We start from the raw sequence: 19,468 nt of genomic DNA, 5'->3' as shown, positions 1-19,468 counted from the left end.
TACCACCGCTCACTGCACCCAAACACACTGCAGTGTGTATACCACCGCACACTGCAACCCAAACACACTGCAGTGTGTATACCACTGCTCACTGTAACCCAAACACACTGCAGTGTGTACACCACTGCTCACTGTAACCCAAACACACTGCAGTGTGTACACCACTGCTCACTGCAACCCAAACACACTGCAGTGTGTACACCACTGCTCACTGCAACCCAAACACACTGCAGTGTGTAGACCACTGCTCACTGTAACCCAAACACACTGCAGTGTGTATACCACCGCACACTGCAACCCAAACACACTGCAGAGTGTATACCACCGCACACTGCAACCCAAACACACTGCAGTGTGTACACCACCACACACTGCAACCCAAACACACTGCAGTGTGTATACCACTGCTCACTGCAACCCAAACACACTGCAGTGTGTACACCACTGCTCACTGCAACCCAAACACTCTGCAGTGTGTACACCACTGCACACTGCAACCCAAACACACTGCAGCGTGTATACCACTGCTAACTGTAACCCAAACACACTGCAGTGTGTATACCACTGCTCACTGCAACCCCAGCTCACTGCAGAGTGCATACTGTTTACCCCTGTACACACACGCACTCACACACTCACATAGAACAGCTGGAATTCATTTTTAAAGATCCTATTCTACAGAGTTAAATGAGAATATGGCAGCAATATCTGGGCACATTTTCCAGCAAACGGTACATTTTTATTACATATTGCTACCTGTTTATTACAAAATGCGTTTGGCAAAACTCATGAAAATATTTTCAAAATCTATTTTTTCACGTGATGATATTTATTATAACATTACTAATCAATTTATGATACGTAATCATTAATCAAAACGCGATCAATACTGGGGAGTTCGCCTGTCTCGACACCATTGTAAACATTGTAAAAAGTTAAAATCCAAGCAAAACTACAATATTCCATTTCGCGTATAAAAACGAAGAGCAAAACGCCGGACAGCGCCCGTGGTTCAACCCTCCGGAGAAGGTGGTGGCCAAACGAATGTTTTGTCACGGAAGTAACCACTGAGCTAAACCGGCGCACAAACCACTGCGTGAAATTAGCTTTTAAAAGGAAGTTCGGTGTAGCGACTCCTGCAGTTTGTTAGACTGCATTGCGCGTTATATTTTAAGGAAGAGGTACTCTCTCCACCTATCAGCACCTATAATATTTCGCTTTACACTTACAAATAGAATAACAACGCCACCAGTGAAAATACTGTAAAAAGTAAAAATCTCAGCAACGCTACAATATTCCATTTCGCGTATAAAAACAAAGAGCAAAACGCCGGACAGCGCCCGTGGTTCGAACCCTCCGGAGAAGGTGGTTGAGTAAACAACAGTTTTATCACGGAAGTAACCACTGAGCTAAACCGGCGCACAAAACACTGCGTGAAATTAGCTTTTAAAGGGAAGTTCGGTGTAGCGACTCCTGCAGTTTGTTAGACTGCATTGCGCGTTATATTTTAAGGAAGAGGTACTCTCTCCACAAATCAGCACCTATAATATTTCGCTTTACACTTACAAATAGAACAACAACGCCACCAGTGAAAATAGTGTAAAAAGTAAAAATCTCAGCAACGCTACAATATTCCATTTCGCGTATAAAAACAAAGAGCAAAACGCCGGACAGCGCACGAGGTTCGAACCCTCCGGAGAGGGTAGAGTTAAACTGATAGTTTGACAGAAGTAACCTCTGAGCTAAGCCGACGCAGCAAACAGAGCGTGAAAACGCGGTTTTAAAGGGTCCGTCCGTCAATGCAGTGACGCCTACCGTTTATTACAGTGCATTGCATGTTGCGTTTGAAATGGGGACGTGTACTAAAACAAATTAAGTTTTATATTATTATTATTATTATTGTTATTACTGGTAGAAGTCCTAGAGGTAACAACAGTAACAAAACAAGGCCTATTGATTGCTTTCTTACAGGTCTTCTGAACCAAAAAGCCATAGTATTTGCCTTTGAGAACATATGCATGCCATCCTATTCTGATATTCTTTGTGAATTTTGTGAAGTGATAGATTACTGTAAAATATCTTTGGTGAACATGGCATCTTATGAATATTGTGACTAACACTGCAATAAAGTTTGTGTTATATATGTATGTGTGTACTGTGCAGCCTGTAAGTATTTGGACAGTGATGTAATTTATTTCGTTTTTGGCTCTGTCCTGCAGCACACTGAAATGAAGGTTAAGTGCGACACTTCCCAAGAAGAAGTTCTGACACAGTTCTGACCATTTAAGGGCTGAATGCCACCCTCTCTTTCACAAGATTCACACTTACACTATCACACTTCAGTGGTACATGTTCAAACACGCTTTCATTATGTGGGTCAATGCAAATTCTGCGCATTTTTAGTGCCTTTCAATGTTTATTACACTGCAGAAGGATCACCTCCCATTTTGTAAATAATATCTTTGACAGGAAGTAACAGGGGAAGTGAGAAGACTTTCTATTTCTCAGAAGTTGCTGACTGTGATGTGGCATTAGTTCTGCTGGAGTTAGTGAGTTGGTTTCCCCTCTCTGTCTGAACTCACAGTAGACTGAGGCTGGCTTTCATAATCGCTGCCTCCTGCTTCAGACTGGCTGCAGGTGGAGCTGCGCTGGGCTTCTCTGAGACGCTCCGCAGCGGAGAAAGAGCCCCATTCTCCCGCACGGATCGGCCCGTCCCGGAAGCATCTTTATCACGCGTGAGCGGCTGAGCTCTGCTCGTGCGCTTACCCGTCGCCTCTCGCTGTGAAGAGCCCGTCTGGAGCAGGATGAGTTCAGACGGCGTGCCGGGCAGGCCTGGGGTGCTGAGCTGGAGCGCCTGTCGCCTGGCTGACCTGAGGAGGGTGAGTGTGGGTCAGCTTCTCCTCCTGCCTGTTCCCTTCCTCCTCTTGTCGGCAGCAGGACCCCTGAGCCTGTATCAGGAGCTCTCCCCGGTGGAGCTGCACGGCTGAGCCTGTATCAGGAGCTCTCCCCGGTGGAGCTGCACGGCTGAGCCCGTATCAGGAGCTCTCCCCGGTGGAGCTGCACGGCTGAGCCCGTATCAGGAGCTCTCCCCGGTGGAGCTGCACGGCTGAGCCTGTATCAGGAGCTCTCCCCGGTGGAGCTACACAGCTGCGTTCTGAGCCTGTATCAGGAGCTCTCCCCGGTGGAGCTGCACGGCTGAGCCTGTATCAGGAGCTCTCCCCGGTGGAGCTACACAGCTGCGTTCTGAGCCTGTATCAGGAGCTCTCCCCGGTGCAGCTACACAGCTGCGTTCTGAGCCTGTATCAGGAGCTCTCCCCGGTGCAGCTACACAGCTGCGTTTTCACACCAGTCAACTTGCTACAGTTACAAATTGTGGAAACACAATTTTAGATGGGCTCTGGTACTGCTCAAAATGTGTGGTATAGGTCTGAATGTGTGGGATAGGTCTGAATGAGTGAGATAGCTCTGAATGTGTGGTATAGCTGAATGTGTGGTACAGCTCTGAATGTGTGGTATAGCTAAATGTGTGGTATAGCTGAATGTGTGGTGTAGCTCTGAATGTGTGGTATAGCTGAATGTGTGGTGTAGCTCTGAATGTGTGGTATGGCTGAATGTGCGGGATAGCTCTGAATGTGTGGTATAGCTGAATGTGTGGTGTAGCTCTGAATGTGTGGTATGGCTGAATGTGTGGGATAGCTCTGAATGTGTGGTATAGCTAAATGTGTGGTATAGCTCTTAATACCTATTCTGGGACAACTACAGTCATGGACTAAAAACGCAGCTGTTATATGAGCCCTCTCCTCCATGATCACGGGCTGGGATTCGCATGTCTATGGTGCTCTCTCTTCCTCTCTCTTCCTCCCTCCTCCCTCCTTCTCCTCTCTCCTCCTCTGCTCAGAATCAGAACGAGAGCAACTACAAAAGTCCGCTCCAACGCGAGGACGGAGACAGTGACGAGGACTACGTGTTCCCTACAGAGGACGAGCCTAGAGAACAAGAGGACGACGAAAACACCTACGAAGCCCCGCCCCCCGAGGCCTCCAACCCGCCCCGCTGGTGCTTTCCCGCCAAGCCTCTGGACGATGGCGACTACATAGGTACCGTCTGATAGGGCTTACACAGGTACTGTCTGATAGGGCTTACACAGGTACTGTCTGATAGGGCTTACACAGGTACCGTCTGATAGGGCTTACACAGGTACTGTCTGATAGGGCTTACACAGGTACTGTCTGATAGGGTTTACACAGGTACCGTCTGATAGGGCTTACACAGGTACTGTCTGATAGGGCTTACACAGGTACTGTCTGATAGGGCTTACACAGGTACTGTCTGATAGGGTTTACACAGGTACCGTCTGATAGGGCTTACACAGGTACTGTCTGATAGGGCTTACACAGGTACTGTCTGATAGGGCTTACACAGGTACCGTCTGATAGGGCTTACACAGGTACCGTCTGATAGGGCTTACACAGGTACCGTCTGATAGGGCTTACACAGGTACCGTCTGATAGGGCTTACACAGGTACCGTCTGATAGGGCTTACACAGGTACTGTCTGATAGGGCTTACACAGGTACCGTCTGATAGGGCTTACACAGGTACCGTCTGATAGGGTTTACACAGGTACCGTCTGATAGGGCTTACACAGGTACTGTCTGATAGGGTTTACACAGGTACTGTCTGATAGGGTTTACACAGGTACCGTCTGATAGGGCTTACACAGGTACTGTCTGATAGGGTTTACACAGGTACCGTCTGATAGGGCTTACACAGGTACTGTCTGATAGGGCTTACACAGGTACTGTCTGATAGGGCTTACACAGGTACCGTCTGATAGGGCTTACACAGGTACTGTCTGATAGGGCTTACACAGGTACCGTCTGATAGGGCTTACACAGGTACTGTCTGATAGGGCTTACACAGGTACTGTCTGATAGGGCTTACACAGGTACTGTCTGATAGGGCTTACACAGGTACCTTCTGATAGGGCTTACACAGGTACCGTCTGATAGGGCTTACACAGGTACTGTCTGATAGGGCTTACACAGGTACCGTCTGATAGGGCTTACACAGGTACTGTCTGATAGGGTTTACACAGGTACTGTCTGATAGGGCTTACACAGGTACTGTCTGATAGGGCTTACACAGGTACTGTCTGATAGGGCTTACACAGGTACTGTCTGATAGGGCTTACACAGGTACTGTCTGATAGGGCTTACACAGGTACCGTCTGATAGGGTTTACATTGGGTGAGATTCATATTCTCTGTGATGGAATGCCCTTATGTTCTTGTATCTGTGCATGTGTGCGTGTGTGTGTGCATGTGTGTGTACATGTGCGCGTGCGTATGTGTGCGTGCGTGTGTGTTGGTGTGCGTGTGTGTGTGTGTGTGTGTTGGTGTGCGTGTGTGTATGTGTGTACGTGTGCGTGTGTTGGTGTGCGTGTGTGTACGTGTGCGTGTGTGTGTGTTGGTGTGCGTGTGTGCGTGTACGTGTGCGTACGTGTGTGTACGTGTGTGCGTGTGTGCACGTGTGTCTGCGTGTGTACGTGTACGTGTGTTGGTGTACGTGTGCGTGTGTGTGTGTGTACGTGTGTGCACGTGTGTGCATGTGTGTGTACGTGTGTGCGTACGTGTGTGTGTGTGTTGGTGTGCGTGTGTGTACGTGTGTGCGTGTGCCTGTGTGTACGTGTGTGTTGGTGTGCGTGTGTTGGTGTACGTGTGTGCGTGTGTGTGTGTACGTGTGTGTGCGTGTGCGTGTGTGTACGTGTGCGTGTGTGTGTACATATGTGCGTGTGTGTGTGTACGTGCGTGTGCGTGTGTGTACGTGTGTGTGCGTGTGTGTGTGTACGTGCGTGTGCGTGTGTGTAGATGCTATCCTTAGTCATGGTGACTCATCAGTGGGTTCAGAAGGCTTTACCCTGCCCCAGGGCCGCCGGCCCCGAGACGGACCCAAACACCTCCATCCCTGCAGCAGCCACAGCGTGAGCCCTCTCTCCTCCTTATTCTCTCTCTCCGCCCTCATCCTCTCTTCCCTGCAGCAGCCACAGCATGAGCCCTCTCTCCTCCTTATTCTCTCTCTCTGCGCCCTCATCCTCTCTTCCCTGCAGCAGCCACAGCGTGAGCCCTCTCTCCTCCTTATTCTCTCTCTCTGCGCCCTCATCCTCTCTTCTTTTCACTCCACTGTTTTCATTTCAATTTTCTATTAGCACCACCCTTCAATCCCGCTTTTCCACAACACTCTTCTCTGCTAACTTAGCCTGCCCCTCCTTTCTCTCTCTCTCTTCCCTGGCCGGTTATCACTCCATCCTTCTCTCTATGCAGGTGCAGTCCTCCTCTTGTGGAGATGAGCAGCTCCAACAGAGGTCCCTCAGCACTTCTGCTAAACGTACGTGTTACTGACATGATGCTCATTCTACACGCTGCTAAGGGTGCGTGTTACTGACATGATGCTCATTCTACACGCTGCTAAGGGTGCGTGTTACTGACATGATGCTCATTCTACACGCTGCTAAGGGTGCGTGTTACTGACATGATGCTCATTCTACACGCTGCTAAGGGTGCGTGTTACTGACATGATGCTCATTCTACACGCTGCTAAGGGTGCGTGTTACTGACAGACGAGGGTCCGGTTTGTGTTAAGTGTGAACACTGCTTATTTCTCCCTCTCCTCAAGACCCCCACAGCCTTACTCCTCCCCGGGTGGACCGCAGTACGAAACCCTCCTGTCTGAAGATCTCTTCCCCAGGTACGACTCTCACCTGCCCACCTGTGCTGGATGCAGAGGAAGCCTTTCACACTCACTACATCCTGCAGAGCACCATGCAGTTCTGCTGTCCTGCAGCATATTTCATACATGTTGCATTTCCACACAGGCTAATGTTGGTTAGCTCGTCCCCAAGGCGTTATAAATTTGTGCCCTATCGTATTAATGGTCATCCCTCTCTCCCTCTACTGTTCACTGCAGGGCCAATCTGTGCTTAGCCTGTGTCAGTGTCCAGGGACAAAATGCTAAATATGGGGAAAGAATTCATGTGTGGTTTAGTTACTGATTTTGTGCATATGTCCCTTTACTGTGCTTTCACATCCATCACCAGAACATGTCTGAAAAAAGTAATTCATTGAGAAAAGATAGCTCCAGGGATGTGTGTGTGAATGATGGTGAAACAGAAGGATATTCTGTGCAGTGAGGACCAGAGCAGTTACTGCTCTCTGAGGAGCAGTGCAGTGATCTCACCACTTGCATTCTACCCATACCCGTAACATCCAGGAGGGGGCACTCTACTAAACTCCAGGAACCCGCCCTGTCGGCCAAAGCATGCAGGACTGGGAGGACCCCACAGCAGGTGCGCTTTTGTATGCACTACAGAGCTGGGTGCAGATTCACAAAGACTACACTAACCCCTGCACAACGCGTCTTTATTCTGTCCCTCCAGCCTGCCCCCTGGTGTTGCAAAAGGCAAACAGCAAAGAGGTAAGCACATCAAGCACACACTCAGTAGGTTGTGTACTGTAGTAGAGGACCAAACCTGGTCATTTAAAACAAACAGCTGAAAGCAGTGAATAAAGAACTAACTGCCAGATGTAACTGCCTGTTATATTTTAAGGAAGGGGTATTCTACCCACAAGTTAATTATTTATGTAATACATTTTGTTATTTTGCTGGATTCATTTATTGAACAATTAATATATTTTGGTCCACCACACTTTAATGGCTGCTGGGATTAAAATGTGACTCCACTCCTGCACTGATTCAGACTCAAGACTGTGACTCTCTCTCCACACAGATGTTCCTGCTCAGTTCAGGTCCAGTTCCAGGTCAGACAGATGTTCCACAGCAGCGCCTCAACCCCCAGCACCACCAACAATACAGCAGTCTGAGAGCGAGCAGGTACACACACCCTCATATACACAATACATATACACACACACACACTCACACAACTAATCAAAGCCATCTAGGCCTTGCTTTTGTTTTGTTTTGTTTTTTTGCCACAAGAGGGCACTAGAGTTCCAAAGAAGACATTTCTCATCCCCTTTTGTGGGCTCCAAGTGTCATAACAAGTTTCCATCTCTAAATACTTTAATAGTGAATGTGTTCCACAGGGTGACATTCAGCAGTCCATAACAAACAAGGAATAACATGGATCCATTACAATAATGACACAGATGAGATTAGAAACATGAATAATACTTGCTTTCTGAGCTCTGATTAAACTGGTGAAAGTGGACGCAGGACTGTAATTCTGTCTGTCTGTCTGTCCGTCTGTCTCGCTGCCAGGACCCAGACCCCAGGTGGTACATCGGTCAGGTGACTCGCGAGCAGGCGGAGCATTATCTCAGACAGGTGGGACAGGTGAGGCTTCTCCACCAATCAACTCACAGAACGGCTTCTTCTCACACGGCCTGTCAATACGACACATCACACACACATTTTACACACACACAGCCTGTCAATATGATGCATCACACACGTTTTACACACACACACACACACACATTACATTACATTCATTTGGCAGACGCTTTTATCCAAAGCGACGTACAAAAGTGCATTTTCATGATCGTAGACAACTGCTGAACACGGCTGAACACACACATGCTCTCACACACACACACACACCTGCTCTCACACACACACACATGCTCTCACACACACACACACTCTCACACACACACACACATGCTCTCACACACACACACACGCTCTCACACACGCACGCACACACACACACACACACGTGCTCTCACACACACACACGCACGCTCACACACACACACACACACACGCTCACACACACACACACACACACACACACACACACACACATGCTCTCACACACACACACACACACACACACCATGCTGTTAATGTGTGTGTGTTTCAGGACGGGACCTTCCTGATCAGGGACAGCTCGCAGTGCTCCAGCTCACAGCCCTACACACTCATGGTGCTGTACCAGGGCAAAGTCTACAACATCCAGATCCGTTACCATAGCCACCAGCGCACCTACGCACTGGGCACCAGAGGCAACAAGGTACCACAGCTCCCTACTGTCACCATGACCACCACAGCCATGTCCTCACCATGACAACCACAACCAAATCCATGTCACACCCACACACAGCGTTCAGCTACAGCCATGACCATCACTGGGAACCATGTTCTCACCATGACAACCATTAATCCTCCCCAGGAACTCTACGTCTGCACTACAGCATAATTAGTAATAACATGTACAAGTGCTCTACCTGCGGGTCATAACTGAGCTGCTCGGTGTAGCTGCTGATCAGCTCAGTGTTAGTGCTCAGTGTAGCTGCTGATCTGCTCAGTGTTAGTGCTCATTGTTAGCGTTCTTTGTTAGCTGCTGATCTGCTCAGTGTTAGCGCTCAGTGCTAGCTGCTGATCTATTCAGTGTTAGTGCTCAGTGCTACCTGCTAACCTGTTCAGTGTTAACACTCAGTGTAGCTGCTGATCTGCTCAGTGTTAGCGCCCAGTGTAGCTGCTGAACCGTCTCCTACTGTCCTGCAGAGCTACTTGGGGCTGAGTGATCTCATCCAGCACCACAGGAGGGCGCCACTCATGCTGATTGACGGAAAGGAGCAGGGATCTGCGCTCCAGAAGGAGTGTCTGCTCACACACCCCGCCAACGCCTGACCCCGCCCTCACACACATTCCTACCTGGAAATTGAACCTGTGACCTTTAGGTTACAAGACCAGCTCCGCACCCATTATACTACAAGGCCACCCAGTTTCTGTATTTATATACTGCCCCCCATGGACTCACACATCAATTGACAAATGACCTCAACCATTCCAAGGAACGCTGATGTGCCCCTTTCGCAAAATGTTATCTAGGATGAGAGTATCTGATCCTGTCTGGTTTGAGGTGTCTGGATTCTTTGCTTTGCCTCGTTTGTGTTGTGAGCTTCTATTTCATGTGCAGTGTATGACTTTACTGAGTGAAAAATAAAGTTTTTTTAAACTCACCACCTCCCCTCTGCCAGGGCTGCCATCTTGTCTGGGTGGGTGAAGCAGGTGGTCAGGTTGCACTGGAGGAGCTGAGTCTCCACTGGCATCGAGAACCGTCACAGAAAAATAAACTCGTTCATTAGCCTGACCACTGGGGACGTGTGTACTAATGACCACTGGGGACGTGTGTACTAATGACCACTGGGGACGTGTGCACTAATGACCACTGGGTACATGTGCACTAATGACCACTGGGGACGTGTGTACTAATGACCACTGGGGACGTGTGTACTAATGACCACTGGGGACGTGTGTACTAATGACCACTGGGGACGTGTGTACTAATGACCACTGGGGACGTGCGTACTAATGACCACTGGGGACTTGTGTACTAATGACCACTGGGGATGTGAGTACTAATGACCACTGGGGACTTGTGTACTAATGACCACTGGGGACGTGTGTACTAATGACCACTGGGGACGTGCGTACTAATGACCACTGGGGACGTGCGTACTAATGACCACTGGGGATGTGTGTACTAATGACCACTGGGGATGTGTGTACTAATGACCACTAGTAAACTTTGTTTTTTCTCAGTCAAAAAGGATAACCGTTAGCTGGACGCAGTACGTTTGCTTGGCTATTAAGTGATAAAAAGGATAACCGCTAACTGGGGCCATTAAGTGATAAAAAGGAAAGACTGTACCTTCCAGAACTTTCATGCAGTCCAACATGGAGTCGAGCTGTTTGAGGACACAGTCGAGATTAACAGGGTCTGCAGGCCGTTCACCGACCTCAGCAATGCTCTCCACTCCCTGCATCTGAAACACCCAAGTGCACGGTCACTGCACAGCACTGCCGGCCCAGTCACTGCACAGTCACTGCACAGCCGGCCCAGTCACTGCACAGTCACAGCACAGCCAGCCCAGTCACTGCACAGTCACATCACAGCCTGCCCAGTCACTGCACAGTCACAGCACAGCCAGCCCAGTCACTGCACAGCACAGCCAGCCCAGTCACTGCACAGTCACATCACAGCCGGCCCAGTCACTGCACAGTCACAGCACAGCCAGCCCAGTCACTGCACTGCACAGCACAGTGTAACCAGCAGTCATTACATTACAGGCAGATGCCAGAACGATTTACACAAGAATTGCACTCATCCATTTACACAGCTGGGTATATACCGAAGCAATGCAGGTTAAGTACCTTGCTCAAGGGTACAACGGCAGCGTCCTACCTGGGAATCAAACTTAATGTCTCACAGGTGTGAACCTTTAGGTTACAAGCCCAGGTCCTTACCCAACATGCCACCCTGCAACAGTACTAGCACTACACTGCACAGCACTAGCATTCACACCTGTGTGACATTAAGTCAATTACACTTACAATTACACAATTCTGAATGTACAGGAAGTGCATTGACATTCCGTTCAGTTTTGTATTAACTGAATTTTAACAGTTCACGATGTTTTCAAAAGCAGAGATCAGATAGCGACTAAAACAGTTTTTTAAAGCAATTTTGCAAGGTCAAAGAAAATCATTCATCAAAAAACTCCAAAATCAAACTCAATAAATCTTACGAATTGAGCTCTGAATAGTATGGACCACAATGCAAATGCTGATGAGGTCAATACGCAGGTGACCTCCGGCCACACCTGTGAGGGACATTCCTTTCTCGGGCAGGTGAGCAGCACCTTGCCGGAGGGATTGACTGTTACAGCGGAGACAGCTCATCACCTCGTTATCGCCGTTTCATTAGCACAGTGAGCAAGTAAAGGCACAATCCACCGAAAAATCTCACATTTAAATGTAGGCCACTATGCCAGTCCAACCCTGGGTCACATCTGAACGATTATCTTACCGTAAAACGCCGTGCAACGGTTAGTAACCGGTTATTTAGTGTTAAAGATACACGATGGTAAGCTTTGATTAGTCTGACGTGTAAAACAAAGCACTTGGATTGTATAGGCTACTTATTCGCCGGCCAGAAACTGCACACCCCTATGAACGAGAAGTGCGCAACAAAGTAATAAACTGAAAACGGTTCACTTTAAGTTTGTTTTAACTTCAATGTGAACTTTAAGGTGATATAAATCGTGGCCTCAGGCACTAGGCTCGGACTACGCGCGCATGCTTCTGTTGTAGATAGCAGCATAGCTAGCCTTAGCTACAAACATCGTGAACAAACTTCTCTCCGACAACGGTCAACATTCCTATGTTTATATAGGCTAAATTACTGAAATATGACTCACTATTTAGACTATCTAGCTAACCAGGTTACAACGTTTCCTCGTCAACTGAAACTGCCTTTACTTGACTGTATTCGCATTGCTAGTCTAACATTACCAGCGGCTAATTTATCTAGTGTAGCTAACGGCAAACATGAAGGAGAAAGCAGTTAACGAATCCTGCAAATAATAAGCCTGGAACCAAGACGCTAATGAAGATGATAACGTACCAGTTTGTTTATTTAGTTTGTGGGAATTTAAAACTAATTTAATTTTTTTTAAGGTAGTCAGCTCACTTGGGTCTAACGGTTAGTCTAGCCTACCAAAGAGCACGCGACTGACTTCTACCAGTTTATACTGTCAAAGTGAGTCTAGTTTTGTTAACTCCGTAGGCTGTCGCTCCAGTATTTCCAGCAACGCTCGTTGAACTCCCGGTGTAACACACAAACTCACACACACCTTTACCTGCTCTTGTCCACGTAAGAGATTAGGCGCGAGGACGCGGTAATATTGTCATTTTTTGTATTCACAACAACCAAACACACAAGTCACAAAGGATGAATACTTGTCAGTACATTTCTGTCCACAAATAGGCGCCATGACACCTGAGGGGAAATGTTATTTTATTTAATTTTTTCAGCCAAAACAGAACTGAGTGTATGTGATAGACTATTGCATTAAATAAAAAAATAAACGAGACATTGTGCTTCTAACAGTAACTTTCCCGGTTTGTGTTAGCTGACATCAGCGAAACGAGTCGACAACGTTCTAAAAAAAACATATGTCAGCCTAAATGACGCGTCAGCTATGATTTACTGATGTTCTCATCAGATAACAGTTTATCTGTTCAATGTTTTAGAAGTTCATGACAGGGGGATTTATATCGTATTTGAGCTCTTGGGCATTGTGTGTGTGTGTGTGTGTGTGCGCGCGACAGAGAGAGTGGGACTTAACTGCTTTTCGCGTCGTCTGTTCTCTAGTTAGATAATGCAGCGAATTGGCAACTGTAAGGAGACTAGGCTTCATACCGTGTTAGATATTATCTCGTCTGTTGGTAATAAGAGCAGTAATTTAGTCAGGAAAATAGCGAACATTGTTGGACTGTAAGGGCTGTTCTCGTCATTATGTTATGTTATGTTATGTTATGTTACGAAAAATCAAAGCCAGAACATGAAACCAAATAATGAATGTGTAAGCACATTTATTTAATAAAATATTATCTGAACCTGTCGTTTGGCTGAAAGAGAAATAGACTATAATCTTGCTGAAAATCAAATGTAATCATATCACAACTAAGCCAGGTAGTGTGGAGAGGATTTAAAAGAGAGAGAGAGAGAGAGAGAGAGACAGAGGCAGGCCTGCTCCTTGGTGCGTGCTTACGGGTGCGTCGGCACGTGGCGAGCGGGGCTCCAGGCGGTGGTAATGTTGTGTAAATTTAGGGGGGAAACCCCAAACAGATCGAATAAGAATACAAGTCTGTCTTATGTGGGTGTCTAATAGGGAGGGGCTGTCGATGGGCAGTTATTATAATGGACTCCGAGACAGTCTGATTCAATTAGACCGCATCATCTATCCGTATAATACGATGTAAACCGCTTTAAATATCAATAGTCACAAATCTATGAATAATCTTAATTTCACAAAATAGGTCATTTGTAACGGGCAGCTAAACAAATGAGGGAATTTTTAAACGGTTAAAAATTGTTATCTTTCAACACCTGCCTAGACATAATTTTCCTATTTTAAAATAAAACCTTAAATCTGACACTGGTTGCCTACTGATAAAAAATAAATAAATAAATAAAAATACAAGCCATTAATTACAGGGATTGCAGCTAAAATTAACTTAACCCTCCTGTTCTGTTCATTTTTTAGGTGTTCCCGGGTGATATAAACATACAGGGGGGGTTTGCAAATACATGAAATGAACCATTTTCATTTAGAATGTTGATTACACTAATTAAGGCCAGTAGAAGAAGTTTCATACTGAAAAAATAATTTTAAGTATTTTTCCTAGATTTTCAAACTTTAAAAAGGGTCAATTTGACCCGCAACATAACAGGAGGGTTAACTTTACAACTAAAATGTGACGCACCTTTCCTTCAGGCAAGAGTTACATTTTTACTGAAAAGTTTTGTTGAGAAATGGATGAAAACAAATTTCAAATTAGTATTTGTGATGTCGAAGTCCATGATCATATTTCTGTCGTTCCTGTCATATTCACCCAAGTTGCAGTTGGCTGCTTGCACATAAACCCACAGAAAACTCAAAATGATCTCCGTAGGCCCCAAGCAGGGAAGAAACAGAGAAATGGAAATATGGAATAAGTTGATCAATCACATTATGTAGCTGGGTATCTGGGTGTTGTTTTGAATGCTCATAACTGAGGAAACATCCACAGGACTGTTTGGGTTGTCGGGGGCACCTGTACGTGAGGACGGTTTTGGGTCTCCCTGTGGAAAATTCCCTTGTGTCTCCAGAATGATCCTTTGATCTTCAGGAAGAAGCTGATATACAGGAAAGGCACAGTCACACTCAAAGACAACCAATCTGGACAGGTGGGGGCGTGGCTAAGGCTGCATATATAGTCCAGGTGAGACAGGTGGCAGGTAGTGGCTTTCTTACTTGCAGGTGACACAGCGCAAGGACAAAGGTTATTTTCCCTTGGGGAGGACCTGAGAGGTACTGAAGTCGAAGAGAGCAAGAGGCCCTTTACCGGAGAAGGCTGGACAGACGGTGCTTGGACAGACCGGAGGACACTTGTGACACAGCAGGAGAGGAGACGGAGGGGGTGAACATGGCGTCGTTCGAGCCGCAGGGACAGTCGCCGCCGCGCTGCAGTCCTCAGTTCCCCAACCTGGCGCAGGAGCCCCCCGAACTGAGCCTGTACACGGACAGCTTCTACCCCCCTCCCTCGCTGCCCAGCCCCCAGAGAGCCACGCCCTCCTCCTACGACCTGGGAGACTACGCCGCCCCCTCTCCCAATCCCTACCTCTGGTTCAACGGCTCGGGCATCAACAGCTCCCCCTACCTGGGAGGAGGACCCGGTGCGGCCGGGCCTCCGTTCGTGCCGCAGCACTACGGGGTGCAGCGGCCGTACCTGGGGGGCGGCGGGGCGGGCGGCGCGGCGGGGGACCTGGGCTGGTTCTCCCTCCCCTCCCAGGAGGACCTGATGAAGCTGGTGCGACCGCCGTACTCGTACTCCGCCCTCATCGCCATGGCGATCCACGGCGCGCCTGAGCGGCGCCTCACGCTCAGCCAGATCTACCAGTACGTCGCCGACAACTTCCCCTTCTACAACAAGAGCAAGGCCGGCTGGCAGAACTCCATCCGCCACAACCTCTCGCTCAACGACTGCTTCAAGAAGGTGCCCCGCGATGAAGATGACCCAGGTGAGAGCTGCTCCTCTTCCTCTCGCTCACCTGTCACAGAGTCAGAGTCCGCCGCAGTGCCTTCTTACTGCCAGTCACCTGAGGCACCTGTCTGAGCGTGTGGGTTTAGGGCAGAAGTGTAGATTAGATCAGATTATTCCTCTGCCAGGTAATGCATGATCAAGTGAAAGGAAATATACTGTGTGTTTTCCTAAAAAAAATGAGCAGCCTTTTTTTTTTTTCAAAAATGAAAAATGATATTGGAGTGTCAGCCAGTTAGAACACTGAAGGGGTTGTGGGAAGGTTTTTATGAATGAATCTGAATTGTGGTTTTGCTGAAGTGAGTGAGCTCCGTGGTGACAGTCCTGTGTTTCTCTCCGCCTGTCCTTAAAGGCAAAGGAAACTACTGGACGCTCGATCCCAACTGCGAAAAGATGTTTGACAACGGAAACTTCCGCCGCAAGAGGAAGAGGAAGTCCGACGCGCTGGCCGGCGAGGGGGGGTCTTCGGGGCTCGGCTCTGATTCGGGGGACGGGAACGGTGCAGGGAGCCCCAAAAACACCGCCGCTGCGCTCGACGTCTCCAGCACGCCTGAGAGAGGCCCCTCCCCCACCGCAGCAGGCCCCTCCCCCTGCCTGAGCAGCTTCCTGTCGGAGATGTCGAGTGTGGCGGTGGGCCCCCCCGGCATCAGCGGAGACCCCCTCAGCCGCTCGCTGCCCCTGGGCCTGCCGGGGGAGGGGCCTCAGCGCGCTCCGCAGGGCTTTGGGGCGTACTCCCCCTCCTCCACAGTGTCGGAGTGGGGCCCCCCTCCCCTCCCCCCGCCCCCGGCCCTGTCCTCCTCCCCGCCCCACTCGTCTCTGGGCTACAGCGGCTCGGTGCTGGGCCAGTACAGCGGCCACTTCTACCCCAGCCTGAGCTCCACCGCTCTGCTGTACCCGCGAGAGGGCACCGAGGTGTAGACGCACAGACGGACAGAGGCACAGACGGACAGAGGGACAGAGGGACAGACCTGCCGCTTCATCAGCCTGCGTGTCTGGAGACTTCAGTCTACCACAGCAGACAGAGGGACAGAGCCACTGCACACACACACACACACACTCACACACACACTCTTTCCAGCGGGTGTGTACAGGATGGGTCGGCTCCCACAGGAAGGCCTGAGTCAGCGAGTGAGGAGCTGCTCTCCCATGTCCCTGTGCCCCCCCCCCCCCCTCCCACACCCTGATCTCCTATCAGCTGGGCTGGGCTGAGCACAGTCTGTATTACTGTCATAGACAGTAAAAATAAAATCAGTAGAACACATCTACACTACTCAACTCTCGCTGCACTAAGTGCTTGCTCAGGAAGGACAAGCATACTGGTATTTGTATTAAAAATGTGTATTTTATTTGTCTGTGTATTTATCTATTGTGGCTGTATTATATATTGATTTAATGTTGGAAATATATATGTTTACTTTTCCTGGAATGAGTTTTGGGATGTCGCTGTGTCTCATGGGACTCGTGGGATGTGCACTGTAACCACGGGCCTTACGTGGGAATGACAGTGTTCGTTTTTTAAAAATAAAGTTATAACCAAAAAAATTCATTTTTGTCTTTTCTTGTATAGCAGTGGAGAAAGTTATGAAAAGCACACAGGGATGCCAAAGAGAATAAGAACAGCCTTAATTCATGTTTGTTTGAAAGAGTTTCTTTTATTAGAGCGAGCCGGAGCTTCTCTGGGAGTCAGATATCAGTTTGGCTTGGAAAAGCCGCAGTACGGGTAGTGTGACGGTCTCTACAGCATCGCTGTCTGATCCGCTCGCCTTTACACGCAGGGATTCAGCAGGTGCCCGCATGCAGAATGGCTTACATAAGCACATGCATGTAGGCATAGGCAAATCATGGCCCCCACAGCACATAGCTGCAGTTCGCACATAAACCTACAGCATAATGTCAGCGGACTGAGGGGTTTGTGGGTTCAGAGGGGTTTGGGTGCTTTACACAGGAGAATGAGCTAAACTGCCTCCCCCCCAGACAAGAGATCTGCATGTTAAGTGCCCCCCCCCCCCCCCCCCCCAGGGAAAAGATCTGTGCGCTATACTGGACTCCTGCTCTCTCAGCCTGAGGCAGGGACTCAAATGCCGTCAAATATAATTCCACAAATCCGCTTGTCATTTTCTCCTTCATAACCCACCAAAGGAACAACAGAAGGGGAAATACTATCCTCAATTTCTCTGTCACTTATATTCAGTTTTTTCTTCATTATTTGCATATGCAGCAAAGCCATGTTTACAGAATAGTCAAACAGTTGCATTGCTTCATGTATAGTGAAATTTCGACACCACAGATGGTAAGATGAAAAAGATCTGATGGTAAGATGAAGAAACACAGTGCGAAGTAACTTGAAATAATTTAGAAAACATTGGGTGACATTGCTGTGAAATACAGTTGGTTCAATTTGTGTGAGCTAAGATAGCCAATATAGTTTATTGTAACTTGGCCTAATCTTGATGTCAGTAAAAGAAAGAATGACTTATAAACAGTGTTTTGTATGTGTAACTTAGCATTTTTGTATGTTGAAATGGTTTTTCTTCTGATCTAATTCAAATTCATCCATGCTATATCTGTGTGTGTGTGTACGTATGTGTGTGTGTGTGTTTATGTATGTGTATGTGTGTGTGTGTGTTTATGTGGGTATCTCATTGTTGAGGGAAGTCCAGACAAGTTGCGGTTGGTGCAGTCAGTGATCCGCATTGGGGGGGTGGATTCATGGAGGGAAGGAAACCGTTAAACAAAATATTCAGAAAGAAAAAGAAAAAAGGGCAGGTTTGACAGCAAAGAAAAAAGATGAACACTGAAGAAACAGAACTTGTTCCTCCAGGTCACCCTAACCTCCTAGTCACCTTCACTTTCTCCTTCTCTCTTTCTTTCTCTCTCTCCCTCTCCTTCCCCGCCCTCTCTCAGATAGTCACAGATATGACGCTAATGCTGTGAAGACCGTAGTGAAGGACAGAGGGGAATAGGATGGCTTTCCCTCTTCCCCTCTCTCTCTCCCTCTCCCCATCTCTCTTTCCCTCTTCCCCTCTCTCTCTCTCCCCCCTCTCTCTCGCTCTCTTTCTCTCTCTCCCCCCCTCTCTCTCTCATCCTCTGTGAAATTTGAGATGTTGATATCAGTCGCTGTCCTGACTGATGTTTAACTGATTCCCAAAAAGCTATGGAAACGAGCGTACCCCTACTCTCCACAAACCCCTCCTGTTCTGCTGACTGGGCAGGGGGTGTGGGTGTAGGGGGCGCACAAGGGGAGGTGGGAGAGGTTCTAAGCAGCATTCCCGTGTCCCACAGCACTTCAGTACAGAAGTGTTTGTTTTAGATCCTTGTCTGAGATCAACAGCATGTCACAAAAGCAGATGGGCACAATGTGATTGAGTTCCAATAGCAGTGCTTCAGGTCCAATAGCAGAGCTTCAGGTCCAATAGCAGAGCTTCAGGTCCAATAGTAGAGCTTCAGGTCCAATAGCAGAGCTTCAGGTCTAATAGCAGTGCTTCAGGTCCAATAGTAGAGCTTCAGGTCCAATAGCAGAGCTACAGGTCTAATAGCAGTGCTTCAGGTCTAATAGCAGAGCTTCAGGTCCAATAGCAGAGCTACAGGTCCAATAGCAGAGCTACAGGTCCAATAGCAGAGCTTCAGGTCCAATCACTGTCGTAAAATGAGTGCTGGCTGTCAGTGATACCTGCATTAGAGGTTTATATGCTTTATTTAGCAATATACTAAATTACAATGATGGGAATGCCTGCCATTGTTGCCTGTAAGCAACTGTCCAAAAAAAGGACAGGTAGGTCAATAGGACAGAAGGACAGGTAAAGTATCACCTGCTGTCAGCCAGTATATAAAGATAATCTACAGTATAATAAT

General features: G+C 48.0%; 2 protein-coding genes and 1 long non-coding RNA gene across 4 annotated transcripts; 2 read left to right on the top strand and 1 right to left on the bottom strand.

Annotated features, from left to right (window-relative positions):
• The first annotated feature begins 1,987 nt into the window (after window positions 1–1,987).
• Window positions 1,988–9,990, top strand: lcp2b (lymphocyte cytosolic protein 2b). The gene is made up of 11 exons (XM_035407561.1): window positions 1,988–2,879; window positions 3,899–4,097; window positions 5,869–5,981; window positions 6,322–6,385; window positions 6,674–6,745; window positions 7,268–7,343; window positions 7,434–7,471; window positions 7,785–7,888; window positions 8,279–8,353; window positions 8,886–9,035; window positions 9,530–9,990. The coding sequence occupies exons 1-11, from the start codon at window positions 2,805–2,807 to the stop codon at window positions 9,653–9,655; spliced, it is 1,092 nt and encodes a 363-aa protein (XP_035263452.1). The 5' UTR covers window positions 1,988–2,804; the 3' UTR covers window positions 9,656–9,990.
• On the bottom strand, window positions 8,063–12,757 carry LOC118222184. Of its 2 annotated transcripts, none has more exons than XR_004764243.1 (4): window positions 12,670–12,757; window positions 10,680–10,794; window positions 9,989–10,070; window positions 8,063–8,403 (listed from the first exon to the last, which is right to left on the bottom strand). It is a non-coding gene; the product is annotated as an uncharacterized LOC118222184 (long non-coding RNA). The 2 variants fall into 2 exon arrangements; XR_004764242.1 differs by lacking the exon at window positions 12,670–12,757 and adding an exon at window positions 12,435–12,641.
• Window positions 11,563–17,142, top strand: foxi3b (forkhead box I3b). The gene is made up of 3 exons (XM_035407560.1): window positions 11,563–11,659; window positions 14,836–15,596; window positions 15,969–17,142. Exons 2-3 carry the CDS (start codon window positions 15,002–15,004, stop codon window positions 16,532–16,534), a joined length of 1,161 nt encoding a protein of 386 aa, XP_035263451.1. The 5' UTR covers window positions 11,563–11,659; window positions 14,836–15,001; the 3' UTR covers window positions 16,535–17,142.
• The last annotated feature ends 2,326 nt before the right edge of the window (window positions 17,143–19,468 follow it).

Source organism: Anguilla anguilla, chromosome 3 (assembly GCF_013347855.1).
Source record: "Anguilla anguilla isolate fAngAng1 chromosome 3, fAngAng1.pri, whole genome shotgun sequence".
NCBI classification, from domain to species: domain Eukaryota; kingdom Metazoa; phylum Chordata; class Actinopteri; order Anguilliformes; family Anguillidae; genus Anguilla; species Anguilla anguilla.
The sequence above is the reverse complement of the archived record's forward strand: the minus strand, read 5'-3'. Positions and strand labels throughout refer to the sequence as shown.